Here is a 19,607-nt window from a genome sequence, read left to right on the forward strand (position 1 = left end):
ATCATGGGCATCCCTGGGCAACTCTTACCATAGGGGACAGCTTCATCCCCAGCAAAGTCTCCACCTCTAACACCTGCACTCATCATTACAAAAAGCTACAGCCTTTATTAAATAAAAAGGAGGTAGGAGACAGATAAGGGAACAAGCCAGAGACCCCTCCTTCCAACTACACATATACAGACATACAAACAGACGAGGCTGAGTAAAATGAGGGACGATTCAGGGGACGGACTGAAGGGCCGAGGGTGGCAATACCCTCCGAGAGTGGGCCCGGACCCAAGGGTGGGCTGAGACATGGGCCAGAGGCAGACGTTCTGATGGATTATGTTTGAGCAGCTTGGAGATGAGGTCCTGGGCTCCCACGGGCACAGAAGGGGGGAACTTCAGGTCTACCTGCAGAGGTAGAGAAAGGAGAAGAAAGGACCCATTAGTTTTATCCTGGCTGCTTTTTCCTTGACTGCTCATTCTATTTGGAGAGCTAGGCCCCACAACTATGTTCTTCACACTCCCAGCCCCTGACCCCTGCAGCCAGCACAAAGCCCCAGCCAGACTCTTGGGTCAGCCCTCGCACCTTGACGATGCGCCGATAAGTTTCATTGTGTGAAGCACTCTCAAAGGGGGGGTTTCCCACCAGCAGCTCGTAGCAGAGTACTCCGATGCACCACAGATCCACCTTCTCATTGTGCGTGCGCCCCTCAATCATCTCTGGAGGCAGGTAGTCCAGGGTGCCACACATTGTCTTCCTCCTGGGTGGGGTGGGGCAGTGGGCAAGGATCCCAGAAACAAATGGCCTCTCCTTTCCTAGTTGCCTGACAACAGTGAGCCAAGACCCCAGGACGCACAGGGATGCAACAAACCCTGGTCTGACAGGGCTTGTCGGTAGCAGTGGGGTGAAGCTATATAGCAAAGCCCCAGAGGTGGGTTTATACACTGCCCCAGCATTTGCAAACTGAGGGATGTGTCTTAAAATAATCAGATGAGAGGGCAACGCTCACCTTAGAATTAAAGGAAAAATTGGAAACAACTTTAATGTCCATCAAGCATGTCCTACTTAAATAAATCACATTATAGCTCTACTATGCAATACTAGGAAGCCATTAAAAATGATGTAGGAGTATTCTCAATATGGCAGAGGGTCCCAGTATATTGAATAAGAAATCTGGGCCCTAACCGGTTTGGCTCAGTGGATAGCGCATGGGCCTGCAGACTCAAGGGTCCCAGGTTCAATTCCGGTCAAGGGCATGTACCTTGGCTGCAGGCACATACCCAGTAGGGAGTGTGCAGGAGGCAGCTGATTGATGTTTCTCTCTCATCAATGTTTCTAACTCTCTATTCCTCTCCCTTCCTCTCTGTAAAAAAATCAATAAAATATATATATTTAAAAAAAAAAAAAAGAAATCTGGGCAACAAAACCGAGTCTTCTATTTTTGTAAAGATATTGCTATGTCTGTCTATATATTTACACGAGGACAAACCCAAATGTTTCTAGGTAGCAAGATCTGAACATCCCAGCCTCACCCAGGGCTGGCCTCCAGGCACACCATACCTCAGGGAGGGGGCATGTACGGACCAACCAAAGTCCGCAATCTTCAGCTCTCCCTGGAGCCCCAAGAGCAGATTCTCTGGCTTTATGTCTCTGTGAATCACCTTCTTCTTGTGGCAGTACATCAAAGCATCTGCCAGTTCCTCCATGATCTGGGAAGGCCAATGACAGGCGGTCAGGTAAGGACAGACCTCCAGCTGCCAGCAGCATCCCCCAAGCCTTAGGCCCACTGTGGGCGTCCCAGGTGCCCACCCCTTCCCAACCGTGGCTGTTCGCTGCTGGTCAAAAGTGCGGCTCTTCTGCAGTTCCTTGTAGAGCTCCCCGCGGGGGGCATACTCCAGAATCAAGTAGATCCTTCGACGGTCATAGAAATAGTTGTAGAGACGCAAGATGTTGGGATGCCTGGGAGAAGAGACATAGAGGCCTCAGGCCACATCCGGGCATAAGGAAATGGGAAAGATGACAGGTCCCGTATAGGTCAAAGTTGGACCAGGCTGGGGACACCAGGGCCGGAAGTGGTAAGGGAGAACTGGAGACAGGTCTCTGGATTCAAGGCTCTGGCTGCAACTGAGAGCTCAGTGGGGCTAAGTGGCCAAGGCCGCAGAGAAAACAGTCTGGATGAAGTGGGGCTGAAAGAGGAGCTGGGCGAGGGAGCAGAGGGGCTCTGGCTCAGAGGGCAGTGACCATACTGTAGATGGGCCTGGATTTCGATCTCCCTGCGAAGCTGGTGCTCCACACCCTCCTTCTCTATCTGAGACTTGAAGAGGACCTTGAGCGCCACGATGAAACGGCTTTTCTTCTCCCGAGCCAAGTACACATTTCCAAACTTGCCTTTGCCCAGAGGACGCCCAATCTCAAAGTCATCGATTGTGAAGGACCGCCTGAGTAGAGAGTCGGGGGAAGGCACCTGAGCAAGGGTTTGTGGGCCACCTGAGGTATCTGCCTTCTCTCTGCTCCTCAGCCCTGCTTCTCTTCCAAGGGACTTGAAGATAGATCAGGCTTTCCTGCTTCACCCCTGTTCCTCCTGCCCTTAGCTTCCACCTCCTTCATTTCCCACCTGTTCCCTGTCCCACCCTCACTCTTGCCACCCCACGGCTTGGGCACTTACATTAAGTTGGGTGTCCCATTGCTGTTCTGGCCAGGGGCAGCTAAGAAAAGAAAGGTAAGTTGAGGCTGTCCTTGAACATTTTCATCCCTGTACCCTCCCAGACTCCAGTCCCCTCAGGCAATCCTCTTCCCCTAGTCCCAGTTACCTGTGGGCTGGGCATTGGAGCGGCTCATGAGGACAAGCGAAGATGGGGTGGTAGGGTCCTTCTGGAGGACTCTCTGTGGCAGGGTGTTCAGGCCAGATTGAGCCTGAGAAGGAGCACAGGGAGCTCTGAGGATGCCTTTGTCCCAGTGACCAGTTTGGAATGTGCTGCAAGCAGCACATCAGTACTTGCTATGGAGCTAACCCCCAAACACCCAACCCCAGTTCAAAGAGGAACAATGAGACCACAATATTGCTATTCAGCTCCAATTATCTGCTCAGAACCCCATATGAATGGGTTTTTAATAAACAAGCCAAGTCAGCTTAAAATTAGGAGCAAAGGACTTACCCCAATACCTAACATTTCACCTCTTTGGCTTGGCCCACACCACATTCTCAAGCATGAAGTTGTCCAACCTCTATAGTCCTATTCATAACTCTCATAACTTGACCGATTCACCCAGCTCTCCACCCCTCGGGGCAGTGGGGGCAGTAGAAGGCTGGGGCAGTGGTGGGCAAACTCATTAGTCAACAGAGCCAAATATCAACAGTACAATGATTGAAATTTCTTTTGAAAGCCAACTTTTTAAAACTTAAACTTCTAACGCCACTTCTTCAAAATAGACTCGCCCAGGCCGTGGTATTTTGTGGAAGAGCCACACTCAAGGGGCCAAAGAGCTGCATGTGGCTCGCGAGCCGCAGTTTGCCAACCAGGGGCTAGGGTAATGAAATCCAGAATTCAAGGAGTTTTAACACAGAGACATTCTCAGTCCCCTAAAAATCTCAGTTTAACCCTGGCCAGTGTGGCTCAGCTGGTTGGAGCACCATCCTGTACACCAAAAGGTCACAGGTTCGATTCCTGGTCAGGGCACATACTCAAGTTGTGGGTTTGATCCCTGGTCAGGACATGTGTGGGAGGCCAAGAGACATTTCTCACATAGATGTTTCTCTCTCTCTCTCTTAAAATCAATAATGAGATGCACAAAAATGTCACAACAGCTTAATTCATAATAGTCAAAACCTGGAAGCGACCCAAATGTCTCCCAATGTGTAAATAAACTATGGTATATTCACATTAACAAACCACTACACTGCAATGGAAAAGAATAAACTTCTGATATATGCAATAACATGGATTTTAAAGACACAAAAAATATATATTGTACCATTTATTTAAAAATCTCAGTCTATTAAGGCTTGGATAAGGTCCTGGAGGCCTTGAATATTCAGCAAATACCAGTATTTACCCCTTTGCAACAAAAGACTTTAGGGACACTGAGGGAATACTCCGATGACCTTGGACCACTTCTCACTTTCAAATTCTGGGTAATATACAAAACTTTCTTTTGGGAGTGACCATTGTAGAAGTGACAATGGTTTCTCATTCAGCCTCTACTCTTGACAGACTCACTCAGTACTCCATGGGGGAGGGAGCTGGTGGACAAGGGGACAGATGGACCCTCCAGGATACCCAAGTCCTACACATGGAGCAAAGCTTGTGTGACACATTCCTTCCTTCCTTCTTTAGCCAAAAGAGGAAGAAAGTCTCAGTGGCCCTAAAAACCTGTTCCCAGTGATATGAGTATAGAATTTACAAATAAGCAAGTTGAACAAAATAGAGTCGAGAAACAGACTCACATAGATGTGGGAACTGAATATAATAATAAAAGTGGCATTTCAAATCAGAAGGTAGACTCTTCAATGAAAGGTGTTGGAACAACTGGAAAATAAATCTATTTAGATCCTTATCCCACACCAGTCTTTAAAATAAATTCCAAACTATTAAGCCTGTTTCTTTCAGGACAAGGGTTGGTAATCCTGGCCTAAAGGGCGGACCCTGGCTGCTCAGTCTCAGTTATCATTTGTGTATAACAATAGGTTAAGCCCAGAGGTCCTTAGATTCAAGCTGGCAACACTTGACGGGACGTGGCTGCAAATAACCAGACCAAGTGCCACCAGCAAACTCTTGGAGCATAATGGCAAAGAAAGTGCTTAGAAGATCGTCTTCTGCAGGATCTCAAATATCCAAGCAGGAACTCACCATGCGGGTTGGGGGAGGGTAAGTAGGAAAAGCCCTTACCGTTTGCCTGCCGTAGGGCCACGGGTAGGCGTTCTCCTTCTGAGTCATCCTTAGAGGGAAAGGGGGAGGAGAGCTGAGCAAAGGGAAACAGAGCCGTGAGAAGCAGAAAAAAGAGGGAGCGAGAAAGGGAGGGGTCGGAAGGAGCCGAAAGCGATTGCCTGGGGCTGGTGAAAGGGAGCAGGTCAACACGCTGACTGCTCAGGGGGCACCCAGACGCAGGCCCCGACAGCCTGGCCCTGCTACACGCCCCACCCCTTTGCAGGACCCTCTCTCTACCCTGGAGCGCACAGCAGCCGGTCGGATGCGCGCGGGCCCGCCCAACGGACCCCAGATCCTCCTGCTCACCAGCCCTCTCCCGGCGCAAAAGGAGGTTAACTCACCTGAGGCCCGTGGCACAGCCAACCTCCTGGCCGCTGGCAAACGACTAAATCGCCCCAGCCGCGCTCCTGCCGAGGCCCTTTCAAATCTCCCGCTTTGGCCCTATTGGCCGAGTGCGCCGCCCATGCTCAATTCTCATTGGCTGTATGTCCAGGGACGTTGCCCACGAGGGACCAATGGAAGCAGCGGAATGAGAGTTGCTGCACGCTCGGGTTCTGGGTTAGAAAGGTTTCCCTTATTCCCCAACCAAATATTCTCATATCCTTTTTTCTTCTTTTCAATTTAAACCTTTAATATTGCTGGAACGTAGCCTTGTGTATGTATGAACTAGGGTCTAACTTTGTTTTCTGCCAGATGGAGAGCCAGTTATGCAGCACCACTTGTTAAATAATCTACATTGTTCCCAGTGGAATTTAAATGCTACCCTTGGAATGAATGAATGAATGAATGAATGAATGAATGAATGAATGAGTGAATACATAAATAATTAGAATAAGTAAGTAAGTAAGTAAATGCTACCCTTGATATATGAAGTCATCATAGATACTTGGATCTACTTCTGGACTCTATTATTTTATCGTTTGCTTGTGTGTTTATTCTGGTGTCATTACTATTTTGTTCCTTAAAGTCTTCGCTCACATTCCTAATAAGAATTTCCCACCAGCAGACCTTTCTCTGCGTCTCCTGATGAAGGCCACATTATTTGGACCCACTCTCACTTCTCACCTTCCTGTCACACTCCCTTTTTCTCTGCTCTTTACGACCTCACATTTCGTTATTGGGTTAAATAAATTCATTTTGGGTCCGTCTATGAAATAACTAGTGGATATTCGTAAGTAGTGTTGCCTGTCCAGCACCCTTCCTCTTTTTCAAATAATAACACCCTAATTTTGCCTGCCTCCCATTCTGTTGTCTGTTTCTGTGCTGCCAACTCCAAATCCCTAAATTGATGATGACCTGTTGGAGTGGACATTGTGCCTATCTAACCAGCCCCCATTCTCTGCGCGATTCCCACTTCCTGAAAGTGCTTAGAGTTCCTGGAGAAAGATGTTGACCCTATCCCAGGTTCAGGAGTGGACTCTGTTTCATTTATACTAGTCAACACCTTTTCATCCGAGATCATCCAGGATCATGGTCACTGATTCAATGACCTATGGGGGCCATTTAGTGGGAATTTTAGAATTTTCCAGAATGCTGGGCAGAAACTCCTTTTCTCCTGCTAGATGTGGACAAGAAAACACGCCGCCTGCATTGAAGCTGAGGTTGCAGAAGGCAGAAGAGAGACCTGGGCAGAACTAAGGCCTTGATGATATTGCTGAGTCTCTGAATGCCTATTTCAGCACTTTCCTTAAGCAAGTCAAGGTCTCCTTCCCTAATGCACTGAATTAAAATTTCTGTTATTTGCTTTCAAAAGCATACTAAGAGACACACACCTACAGGTTGAATGATGCAAAACTGCTGCTAGTTAATCATTTTGACCTATAAAAATAGCAGTTTCATATGATTCAACCAAATAAATCCTTATGGGTTTCTTGATCAGTTCACAATGTTTTTGGCTACAAGTGACAGAAAACTAAATTAACAATACATAAATAATAGGGCTCTATGTTCTCTTTCATAACAAGAAATAAAAAAGTAGGTAGTTGGTTCAGGAACCAAACAATGTTAGAGATCTGGATCGTCCTCTCTGGGATCCTCTTAACATCTCCTTTATGGTTGCAAGGTGGCTGCTACTGTGTTCCCCCGAAAATAAGTCATCCTCCGAAAATAAGACCTACTTACAGGTTTCCTTCTGAGTGAAATATAAGGCATCCCCCGAAAATAAGGCCCAGGCTCTGTCTCAGAATGAAAATTAGTTTACCGTAAACTGGTCGCTAGGGCTGCCCCGACTGGCGTCTAGCAACCAGTGACCTTACTGGGAGTCCTGACGTCACTGCTGTGTGGAGGCAGAGCGGAGGTCGGAGTGAGCGGTGAGTGCGGGGTGGGAGAGAGGAGGAGACTTTCACAGATGCGTGTAGAAGAACAGGAGGATTAGAGCGGACGGGACACGGTGAAGGTGGTGAGTGCTGGTCTGTCTCTGGTGACACTACCTGATGCTCGCGGCCGCCTTCATGATGACTGAAGGTTCTCAGTCAGTGGCAGACCCTGCTCCAGCCCAGATCCAGGCCCCAGCAAGCCCAGTGACAGTCCCCAGGCAGGCCCCAGGGGGTAAATGTCTGATAAAGGGGTAGGGGGGATGTCTGGTGAAGGTGTTCAGTGGCACAGGGGTAGGGGGAAGGGGATCACTTAAAATGACACAGGAGGATCAGAGGGGGCAATCAAAATGACACAGGAGGATCAGAGGGGACAATCAAAATGACACAGGAGGATCAAAAGGGGTTACTAAAATGGTAATCCCCCCTCTGATTCTCCTGTGCCATTTTGATCCCCCCCTCTGATCCCCCCTGTGTCATTTTGAGTGATCCCCCTCCCCCCACCTTGATACCCCAATTCTTTTTTTTTTACCCCTAGAAATGAGCCCAAAAAGAAAAAGCTACTCCGTGGAGTACAAGAAAGGAATCGTGGAAGACTCTTGGGGCCAAAATCTTACTGCTTTCTGCAAAGAGAAGATGTTGAGTATCTGATTGGTCCGAAAATGGCGAGCAGAGTATGGTAACTTCATTGAACAAGTGGACAAGGGAAATGCTAAAAAGCGCAAGTGTGGATCAGGTCGGCAACCATTATTTTCCGAGCTGGAAGACCTGATCTGTGAATGGGTTGTTGACAGGAGAGCAAAGGCTTTGGTTGTGAATAGGGCTCAGATTCAAGAATTTGCCCTTGCAATGGCACCACAGTTTGACATAGCCCCCGAAGACTTCAAAGCATCACAACACTGGCTGGATAATTTCCTTCAGCGAAGTGAACTGTCTTTAAGAAGATCTACAACATTGTTTAGGTTGGAAGATACTCAAGTTATTAAGCGAGCACTTGCATTCAAGTCCTTTATTGATGATGCTGACTTCTCTAAATACAATCTTTCCAACATGATTGCTATGGATGAAACTGCAGTGTTTATGGGCCAATCATCTCAAACAACAATTGAACAGTGGGGTGCCTCCTTAGCGTACATTCCCTCCACTGCTTACAAAAGTGCACGTGTTTCCTGTATTTTGGCAATTCATCTGGATGGCACTAAAATCCCACCTTTAATCATTTCTAAGGGCAAGAAGGAAAAGATTGAACGTGTTTTGGGCGTTTTTATTCCTGAAACTGAAAAAGCCTGGGCCACACAAGCAGTTATAAGGAAGTGGGTCGATTTAATGCTGCCGCTTGTTATCCGAGGGAGCCAAAGAGGTCTGCTAGTCTGGGATGCAGCCAGCACTCACCGCGCTAAAGACATGAAGACATTTCTTCACGAAAGAAAAATAGATCAGATAATGATTCCCGCAGGAATGACGGCCTATCTCCAGACTCTTGATATTGCAATAAACAAGCCATTCAAAGACAATTTGCGCATGGACATTAATGACTACACTGAAAATAGAATGGAGAGAAATCAGCGTGGAAACTTTGTGAAACCTAAACTGCAAGAAGCTGTGACTTGGGTGAAGAATTCATGGGAGAAAATCACTGACAGTTGCATTGCAAATGCACTGCGAGCAGGCTACCTTGACAAGAAGTACTCATTTAAAGACAGTGCTATTGCTAAACATGAGAGATTTGGTCCACTGATTCTGAAAGAAATGGAGTCACAAGAAATTCACCAGGAAATTCAGGAATTGGATTGTTATGATGATGTTCCAGAAGATGATGACATGATTGTCATTGAATAAATGAGTAAATTCTTGATACTATAGGATTCATAGTTTGTCTGGTTTGTGTTGACAACTATCGTACTACCGTACCGTATACAGGTAATAAATTTCCTTTATTTTCATTTAACAATAAATGTGTACCGTATTCTTCTTCATGGAAAAATAAGACATCCCCTGAAAATAAGACCTAGCGTGTCTTTGGGGGCAAAAATTAATATAAGACACTGTCTTATTTTCGGGGAAACACGGTAACTATCTCTATCTCTTTTATCAGAAAAAGTTGAAGCCTTTCTAGAAGTACCCAATAGATTTCTCCTTGGCCAGAGCTGTGTCACATGACTTTTGAAAAGGAGGCTGATAAAGTGAATATTTATCTCTTCTGGCCACAACAGTTAAAAGCAGCACGGGAGTGTGGTGGTAAAAATAGGTGTGTGACAGTTATTTACAGTTTCATTCTGGGGAGCCCATGATTAATTTAAAAAGTCAAAGATCTGTGCATGATGAGGTATCTGTAGAGACTTGAGGATCATGGCCACCCTGCTGCCATTTGTGAAAAATCATTATACTTTTGGAGGTTGAGCCCACCCCCACATCCCAAGATCAGGGAGCCCATTTCAACTGTAACGCCTTTATCAACATACTTGGCATAGAAAGGCTCCTAATGAAAAGCTTTATAAAAATTCCATCACTTGCAGTGTATTTTATTCCTCAGGCTCTAGTGAATGGATGAGTATAGAATTTGAGAGTAAGTATTTAAAAGCAGTCCTGCCCTGACCGGTTTGGCTCAGCGGATAGAGCGTCAGCCTGCGGACTGAAGGGTCCCAGGTTCGATTCCAGTCAAGGGCATGTACCTTGGTTGCGGGCACATCTCCAGTAGGGGGTGTGCAAGAGGCAGCTGATCGATGTTTCTCTCTCATCGATGTTTCTAACTCTCTATCCCTCTCCCTTCCTCTCTGTAAAAAATCAATAAAAAATAAAATAAAAGCAGTTTAGAGAGTCCCAATACACATGGATTTGATCCTGGGTTGGGTCAGGGCACATACCTGGTACAAGAATCAACCAATGAATGCATAAATAAGTGGAACAACAAATCGATGTTTCTCTCTCTCTCTCTCTCTCTCTCTCTCTCTCTCTCTCTCTCTCTCACATCAATAAATTAAAAACTCAAATGGCATTTGTCAGAGTACTTTTATATATGTTAATTATAACATAAAAGTTAACTTGTAATTTAGCATTTTTCAAATAATTCCTTTTTATTGTATTTTATTTTTAAAAAAATGTATTTTATTGATTTTTTACAGAGAGGAAGGGAGAGGGATAGAGAGTTGGAAACATCGATGGGAGAGAAACATTGATCAGCTGCCTCCTGGGGATGTGCCCGTGACCAAGGTACATGCCCTTGACTGGAATCGAAACTGGGACCCTTCAAGTCCGCAGGCCAATGCTCTATCCACTGAGCCAAACCGGTCAGGGCTTTATTGTATTTTATAAAGTATCATCTTAGTAGATTGAAAGTAATCAAGACTAGTTCTTCCCCACAGGTCATTTGAAGAGCTTTGGGGTAAATAACAGATTTTGTTCACTAACTGGAACAGGCAGCTGATAGTTGCCTACCTGATAAAACAATTTTTGTTTTGTTTTTATGAATAATGCAAATCCAGACTTTATGCTGGCCCATCAAATATTCCTGGAAGGCCCAATATCTTCTGACATAATGTGCAGGCAGTAATTTAAAGACTCCAGGGTACAGATCTACTGTATTGGATTTATCAAGCATATTCTACCCAGGCACAATGCCTCACAATAGGTTCTTAGTGTTGGGAAAGCAACAGGGAGTGGTAGGGAATGCGGCAAAGTACATCCTGAATGGTGAAGGGAATACGTGGCACTAGTTGATTGTTACTATATGAAAGTGTAGCCTAAGTGTGGACAGAACTTTCCGTTTCTAACGAGAAGCTAGAAATCTAGATTTACATGTGAACTTTACTGAATTGTAAATGTTGGCAAATAAGACACCAAACAAGTCTGTGGGCTGGATTTGGTAAATCACTAATAACATCCAGAGCTCTGCTAGACCATAAACCACACTGTAAAGTGTGGTTCTCATGCTTCTCTCCCAGGGCCCCTGACCTTCCGTAGTCACTCATCAGATGAGCTATTAGGGGACAGCATGCAGCAGGATGTAGCAGAAAGACTGTGGGCTTGGGTGCCTCTGGCCTTGGCATTTACAATCTGCATTGCTTGGCAAAATGCTCAATTCTTTTGTGTGTCAGCTCTAAAATGGGCATAGTTATAGTACCTTGCGGGGTTGCTGTCAGCATTTCCTGAAGCAAGGTCGCTAAAGCACTCAGCACAGGGCCTACCACAGTAAACCCTCAATGTTTATTATTATTATGACTTATTATGATTTACTATTATTAATAAATCAACTGGCCTCAGTGCATGAGAAAAGGATCTTCTTCATAAGCTAATGTCAACTAATAAATGTAGAAGGAAAAACAGAGTTAGAAACTTACTGTTTTGTATCTCCTTTTAAAATAACTAGTGGCCTGGTGCATGAATTCGTGCATATTGAAAGGAAATTAATTATAAGAAATATTTTAATATCGCTATTTGCCCTTTTTCTATAATAGAAGTGTCAACCAAATTCACAATACACAATGACAGATGAAAACACATGCGTGTGATTGGCGCCAGTGAGAGCTTTATATGTATTGTGCATGCATGAGTAACTTAGCCTCTTATATATATAGAATAAACTTGCTTAATTAGATCTGCTTTCTGATTTAGCTAAACTTTTTCCAGCCCAGTGAAGCACCCCAACTTCTCTTTCAGGTAATTGTCAGCAACACAGCAATAAATATCAACACGAAGCAGATTATTATTATAGATCACGTAGGGAGAACAAAGGGTGAAATATTTAACTGTAGCAGTGTTTGACTATATTCTGCACAGTGACAAAACCTGAAGTCATTTTCAAGGTCCACCATTTTTTGCTTCTTTCTAGTCGGGTAAGTTTCTAAGCTTTCTAAATCTCAATTTTCCAGCTAATGAAAAGAAAATAGGATTCCACTGGGTCTCCTATCTACTTAGTCCAGGACTTCTGTGAGGATCAAATGAGATGAGGCATGGGAAAATGCTTCACAGACATTTGGTTAAAGTGTAAAATATTTCCACCTGGCTATAAAGCAAGTCGTATTCCTGGGCTGAAGAAACTCCAAGGAGGCTAGTTGCTAGGGAGAGAAAGCTGGGCGTTGCCACGTGACATCATTACCTGGTGCCCACAGCCACCATTTCTGGGCTGGGCTGGGCTGTGGGCTGCATTTTGTGCCATGGGTACTCAGCAGCACCAGCTGCAATTTAGTGGGGTGTCACTCCGGGGTGGTGGTGGGGCCTGTGTCCCACTTTGGGGAAGCTGAGTGTTGCTTTCTGGGCACTGGGTCCGCAGTGCCGTTTCTCTGTAAATGGCCAGTGCACGTCACAGGAGCTCCTGCATTGAGTATCTGCTCCCTGGTGGTCAGTGCACATCATAGCGACCGGTCAGATGGTCAGACAATTAGCATATTAGCCTTTTATATATATAGATTGATTCAGGCAAGGTGCTCTAGTTTGGGTGGGCAGCAAGAGGGTGCAGGACTGCCTGCCAACTACATGCCTCACACGCCTTCCTCTTTAGGTTGCCAGAAATCCTGGGCTGTCGCCTGGCTAAGTCATCAACAATTCTCAATTCTAGCACACAACTCCTTCAAAAATGGCTAGGTGATTGTCTGTCTCCATCTGGGCACATGTGACACAGAGACCATTCTGGCAGAAAGTGGGGCATGAGCCAGGGAGCTGAGCAGAGAGAGGGGTGAGGCACAGATTCTAGCCTGGTCAGGTGGGTGTCTGATGGTGCAGGTGACCCAAATTCCTCTCCAGCAGTTCAAGCCTTTTACACTAACAAAGGCACTGTGAGTTAAGGAAAGAGATGGCAAGGAAGAAATTTCCCACTGGGAAAGACAAGGTCAATGGAGTGGCTGGACTGAATCTTTTTGTTTTTGTTTTTCCAGTTTACTGGAAGCAGCAATAATGCACATGGCTCTGGGCTTCTAGTGACTACTGAGAAGTCCTGTATCATTTGTGTTTAATACCATTTTGTTCTACTTCAAGTTTGCATGGAGAGAACATCAGCGGTGATTAAAACATAAAAAGAAATTTTGTACCAAAGTCGTGAAAACAAGAAGGCAATAATAGAAACAATAAATAATTTTAAAAGAAAACAACAGAAAGATTGTTTTTGCTTGAAAAAGTAACGGTAGCCTTTTGGACAGCAGTTCAGCTATGGAGAATCTTTAACTCTGGAGCTGGGGTTTCAGGAATTTATGTCATGAACCTAATTCAAAAGAGGCAAAGAAATAAGAACGTACAAAGATGTTCATGGTCACATTTTAAATAGTAATAAGAATGAAAGTGCAGACAATTGAACAACCAAAATGTCTACCTTTAGAAGATTGTTGGATATGAAGATTGTTTAACACAGTAGTCCCCCCTTGTCCACCAGGATCAGACTGTCCCCAGTGGATGCCTGTAACCCCAGGTAGCACTGAATCCTATACAGTAGGGAATGATGACAAGAAAAAGATTTGTAAATGTCCAATACAGACACAACCATGCAACCATTGTAGGCCTAACTCTAGTATACGTCAGCAAAATTGTAGCTTTCTTTCCCTCCAAATATTTTCAATCTGCAGTTGGTTTAATCTGTGATGTGAAACCCTTGGATAGAGGGCCAACTGTATATGCTACGCACCAGTTAGTCACTTAATAGCTGTCTTGGTTATCAGATCTACTGTTGCGGTATCACAGAGCTTGTGCTCAAATAACCCTTATTATACCTAATAATGGCCCCAAAGCATAAAAGTAGCAATGTCATCAATTCAGATATGCCAAAGAGAAGCTGTAAAGTACTTCCTTTAAGCGAAAAAGAGATGTATATATGTATGTATGTATAGAAAAAAACATAGTATATACAGTCAGCCCTCCATATCCACAGGTTTCACTTCCATGGATTCAACCAACTGCAAAGCAAAAATATTTTTTTAAAAAGTTATGTTGTTGCTGACATGTACTATGTAGTTAGGGCCAAGATGGTTGTATGGCTGTATCTGTACTGAACATGTACAGACTTTTTTTTTCTTGTCATTATTCCCTAAGCAATACAGTATGACAACTATTTACAAAACATTTCCGTTATATTTGGTATTATAAGTAATCTAGAGATGGTCTAAAGTATATGGGAGAATGTACATAGGTTATATGCAAATACTACATCATTTTATATACCTTTGAGCATCTGAGGATTTTGGTTTCCCAGGGGGTCCTGGAACCAATCCCCCACAGACACCAAGGGAGAACAAAATATGATTCACATCCCCAAGGGATAAAGTGAGTGGCACCAGATTTTATTAAGCTACTCAGAACTGTGGGCAATTTAAAACATGAATTTTTTCTGTGACTTTCCATTTAATATTTTCAGACCACAGTTGACTGTGGGTATCTATAACCTTCCTCAGAAAGCAAAACTGTGGAGAAGGGGAACGACTGTAGTTGACAGAGTTCATAGAATATTAGGTGGTTATTAAAATTATAAGGACTATGGAATCGTATTTCTATTACAATAATTAAAAATGCTGGACTGTAAGATTATGGACATTAGTGGAAGTTAAATCGCCAAATTTTAAAGCTGGTTTAGCACAATGTGTATAAATTACTATTACTTTAAAATTATTCATTATTGTTATGTTCTTTCCAATATAGGACATTTATTTCCAATATAGAACATTTATTGCTCTAACTATATTTTGTGAACCAAAATTGGGGCCTATTCATGAACAATTTCTGTGTTAGAATTCCTAAAATATCTATGAGATTAAAGGTATTACTATTGTAATTGCTTGAAACAGTTAAGATGAAAATGAAAGTTCCAAAATTTGTATTTAGGAGAAAATTCAGATACTTTAGGAAAGAAAGTGACAGGAACAAGGAGGTTTATATTTTTCTTATCTAATAAAACCATTTTCCTCCCTTTCCGGAAAATGGTTACTGAAAACGTATTAGATACTGTAAACATCTGACTTTTGTGACCTCCACTCGACTTGATTCGAACACTGCAGACCCGACCTGGAGCCAGATGCATTACCATTGCGCCAAGAGGCCCAGAGAGTAAGGAGTTTTGAAGGGCCTGGAGAACAGAAACATTGTAAGCAATAAGGGGCGGAGTTTACACGGAAGCCCCGCCCCTAAGATTTTCTCAGTTCGATTCTCCGAGCCGCGAATGGGCTAGATGCACGCGCATTTTGGAGTTAAACTTCCCCCGGACAAATTGTGCTTAAGCACATTTGGCTTAAGGCCCAATTCTTTAACTTTGAGAAACAGTGAGCTCACGCAATATAGAAGCGATTTTATATGTCTTTGAGATTTATTTCTGGGGATCATAAAGCTATTACGGTGTCCCTGCAGTTCTGGCACCCTAGACGGATTTTAAACTTAATTCCGGCCTGCCAGTTACTGAAAGCCCCGTTATCTAGACTCCCTTTACCTAAGTTTATCGTCTGTAGACTGAGTATAACCGCAGTCTCTCGTGGGGTAACGGGAGAGCACTAGCGGTGATGGGAGTCGAGCCTCTCACACGTGCGTGCTCCGAAAACAACAGACATTACTTATATCTTGGCTTCATTCCTGTCGACCCTTGGTTGCATCCCAGTTCAGGTCCATAATTACTTCCCACGAGCCACAACTGTACCAAGGTATCTATGTCTTAAGTAACTTGGGGAAAAGGAAAAACATCGTCGGCGTTGGTGGTATAGTGGTGAGCATAGCTGCCTTCCAAGCAGTTGACCCGGGTTCGATTCCCGGCCAACGCAGTGTCATTTTAAACATTTTTCCCCCTTACGTTCCTTGAATCTGGCCCCAGTGCCACACACAACTCTCTGTGACCTCTTTTCATCGAGAGGACGAGTTGTCTCTAGGATGGCTGGTGCAAAAGCATACGCGGCAAAGTTGACCACCTCACACGCTCCCAATTGATCACAGGAGAGTGAATGCTGGTGCTGGAGGCAAGATGATGCAGTCTTCATATCCCCATTTAGGCCCAGGGAGTGGCTTCCCCTCCGCTATTCCGCTCAGGTCACCTCCGCACACACCCTCACACAGGCCACATGCGCCGCTCTCTCCAGCAACTTCGTCGCGGTCCAGTGAAAGGTGCGAGCATCTGGGGGCTGCAGCCATGCACGCCTTCTCCTCCATGGAGTAGCACCAAGCGCAACCTGCTCCCAATAACTTCCAACCCCTGCGGCCACCGTGCCAAGGACCGCCCCGATCCTTCTGTATTTTTTTCCCCCTCTTTCTTTTTATTTCCATCCCAGGGCCCAAGATGGGTACTTCTTAAATAAGTAGGATTTAAAACCGAACGATCGAAGGAATAAGAAAAATTACATTACTTCTCCCCGTCGGGGAATCGAACCCCGGTCTCCCGCGTGACAGGCGGGGATACTCACCACTATACTAACGAGGAAGAAGACAAGGATTGAGCTTTCCAAAGCCTTGATCTGATTATTTCACCGAATTCAGCATGGTAAGGTGAGGTTCCTGGGGATTCTGTCCTTCCAACTGAGAAACACTGACCTGAAACCTATGCAAATTCTAAACCACAACTGAGCGCCAATCCCCAGAAAGGCAGAATGAATAGGAGGGACCGACACAGAGCCTCCAAGGCTGCAGAGACCTGAGTTCTAAGCAAAAACATCCCTGAATAAGTCCTACCCCTTTTTATCGCCATCCACAGATAAAGGTTGGCCGGCATCAATCAAGCCAAAAGTTGGCTCTCGCGGCCCTGGAGAGGTACCAAGCGGGAAGGAGGGAGCAGATCCTATGTATTGCCTAATCAAGTCCAGAAGTGTCTGCGCTCTTCCTAGCACGTCAAGGGCTTCAAATCGAGAGCTGCTTCTTGCCACCGGGTGTTCACTTACAAAAGTGTTCCCTGCACACTTTTGTTCCACTCCGCTCCAAAGCCACCTCAGTGGTGCTCAGATATCAAATACTTTGGGATGCTAGTCTCCGCAAAACTCAAGGTAGGGCTCGTCCGGGATTTGAACCCGGGACCTCTCGCACCCGAGGCGAGAATCATACCCCTAGACCAACGAGCCCACGCCAAGCGCTAGTAGCAGACGTCTGTAGAAGTTGTATCAGGCTGAAGTTGTATCAGGCTTGCTTCAATTCTAGGGCCACAAGTCTCGGTGGAACGGCCCTGGGGTGCGCTCAGGACCCTTCATCGGGACACTGAATACTCAGATACAAGGGTCTGGGTATCCCTCTCCGCTCCGGGTCCGCGAGCTCCGACTCTTCCCAGGAAATAACATAGGGAAGTGGAAGAGAATGGTTTCAGTCACACTCTGGCGCAGCCCTCCAGGACTGCCTTGAGCACCCCACTTCCGTTCCCACCGGTCACTCTCTCGCCGCAATTCCATAACTTGGAGTCTCGAGTTTTCCCGCTTCCGCCCGCCGTCCTCGGATCCAGAGCCCCCGCGCAGAACTTTGAAGACAAAGGTGGAGTTGCCTGGTTGGGGACAATTAATGAGTCCCGAAATCCCTAGATGTACACCAGTCCCGTATTCTGTCCCTGCATCTGTGTATCCGGGCCGGACCAGCCCCAAGCTAAACCATTTGTTTAGTAACCCACTGTCTTCCCAGACCGTGTGGTAGTGGAATAATTCCTGGGGCCAGGAAGACCTGTAGAAGAGGCATCATTGAGATGACGGGGTGAGGTAGGGAAAATCGGCTTTCCAACCCGCATGTGTGGGGCGGGGCGTCAGGCCTTGAGGACTTCTAACACCCATATCAGCACTGGCTCCAGGACTTCCCGCCTGTAAGATCAGGTCACTCCTACCCTCCCGTGCAGCCTCCACTCTCCAGTTCTCTCCTAGGGTGACCGAGAAGGAGACCCTCTTACCTGCCGCCTAAGACCCCCAGAAGGTAAGGGCCTGCTTGGTATGGCCCAAAGCCAGTAGACCTGGAAGGACTGTTTAATACACTGGCTATGCTCTCACCTGGGGACTGCCAAGAGTTCTGGTAGCACCTGATGACTCAGCTGCAGGCCATGCGTTCTGCTTTCCCGCAGCTCAGTACCAGCTCTGGGGAGTATTCCCAGCAGGGTTCTGATCTGTTGGACACTGGACACCCTGGTAGCATCTCTGAGCTGAACCATCTCGTTCCATACCCCAGCCGTATGGCCAGGCCCTTCCTAATTACCAACCCATAGATACTTTGGTGGGCCCCGACTTCAATGAAGGGTTCAGCTTTTTGCTTTTTCTTTCCCCGGTGCTTTGGGCCAAGGGATGGTGTCCAGACCTTTCTGCCTATCTTCCAAGGAGGTTTAGGCCCTGCCAACGACCTACTTCTTGCCTCCTTCTCCATAGCGTTTACTTCTACCGTCACCAGCCTCGCTTTAGTGCTCCACAAACGGGCCCTGCCCTTCCTCAGGCTCTTGGAGACCCTTCTCTACACCCACCGTGTCCACAGAGTCCCAGCTCTTCAGCGCCCTATTGCAAGAAACTAGATAGTGCTAAGCCAGACCTCCGCTAACTCCTAACACAGAATGCCAACTTGTGGAGAATGGAGGTAACTATATGTGAAGGGCTTGGTACAGGAGCTGCACATAGAAGCACCCTCCCGCGGTGTTTGGAGGGGCCGGCCTGGCTAGCGCCCCGCCCCCAACCCACCCCAGCGCCGGCGGGGTGTGTAGCATCAGCTGAGCAAAGGAAGGTGTAGGAATTCTCGGGACTGACAGCTCAACTCAAAAGGAAATCTGGATGCTGCGAGTGTGAAAATGTATAACCCTTGAGTCCTCGAAAATAAAAACAGTCTTAGAATCCATTAGGAAACATGGATTCAGCGAAAAAACGGGACTGCTTTATGATTCAGAGCCAAAGGCACCGCTGGGATTCGAACCCAGGATCTCCTGTTTACTAGACAGGCGCTTTAACCAACTAAGCCACGGCGCCGAAGTCACTTGAAGTGCCTCTGATCCTACACTATAGGAAAATATTGCTTGCAGCTGGCCACATCAATTTCAGACCTAAAATTAATTTTAATATATCAACTAGGTTTGGCGTAAAACATCCATCCATGGAATCTCCCTAATGTTGAAATATTTACGCCAAAAATGCGCTGTTGGGGAGCTTCCCAGAATCGAGGATTCATGTAATGGGAGGATTTCTGAAACTCAGACCCAAGGTTTGACTTTGGGAAACAGGAACGTGTATTTGGGCAGGAAAAATGTGGTAGGGAAGAAAAAATAGGACGTAGTCGGCAGGATTCGAACCTGCGCGGGGAGACCCCAATGGATTTCTAGTCCATCGCCTTAACCACTCGGCCACGACTACATATGTGTAGACACAGCCTTGTCTGAAACCTTTGTTAGTTCCTATGCCCAGCAAATATCACTATTGTATAGTTCCAGGACTAGGAGACAGGCGAGACCGAACACCAGAGCAAGTTAAAATAAGGATCGACCCCTTCGCTCGCGGC

At 45.9% G+C, this 19,607-nt stretch overlaps 1 protein-coding gene across 4 annotated transcripts; it reads right to left on the reverse strand.

Annotated features, from left to right (window-relative positions):
• Nucleotides 1–219: 219 nt before the first annotated feature.
• On the reverse strand, nucleotides 220–4,923 carry AURKB (aurora kinase B; the record flags this gene model as incomplete). 4 transcript variants are annotated; one of them, XM_080679309.1, is made up of 8 exons in its annotated part: nucleotides 4,873–4,923; nucleotides 2,797–2,899; nucleotides 2,652–2,691; nucleotides 2,233–2,424; nucleotides 1,807–1,945; nucleotides 1,547–1,695; nucleotides 572–746; nucleotides 220–393 (listed from the first exon to the last, which is right to left on the reverse strand). In XM_080679309.1, exons 1-8 carry the CDS (start codon nucleotides 4,918–4,920, stop codon nucleotides 220–222), a joined length of 1,020 nt encoding a protein of 339 aa, XP_080535435.1. In that variant the 5' UTR covers nucleotides 4,921–4,923. The 4 variants fall into 4 exon arrangements, with proteins under 4 accessions (XP_080535435.1, XP_080535434.1, XP_080535433.1 ...); XM_080679308.1 differs by lacking the exon at nucleotides 2,652–2,691 and having other exon boundaries at nucleotides 2,233–2,473; XM_080679307.1 differs by lacking the exon at nucleotides 2,652–2,691 and having other exon boundaries at nucleotides 1,807–1,967; nucleotides 2,228–2,473.
• Between the last annotated feature and the right edge of the window lie 14,684 nt (nucleotides 4,924–19,607).

Source organism: Plecotus auritus, assembly GCF_963455305.1.
Source record: "Plecotus auritus genome assembly, chromosome: 7".
NCBI lineage: Eukaryota > Metazoa > Chordata > Mammalia > Chiroptera > Vespertilionidae > Plecotus > Plecotus auritus.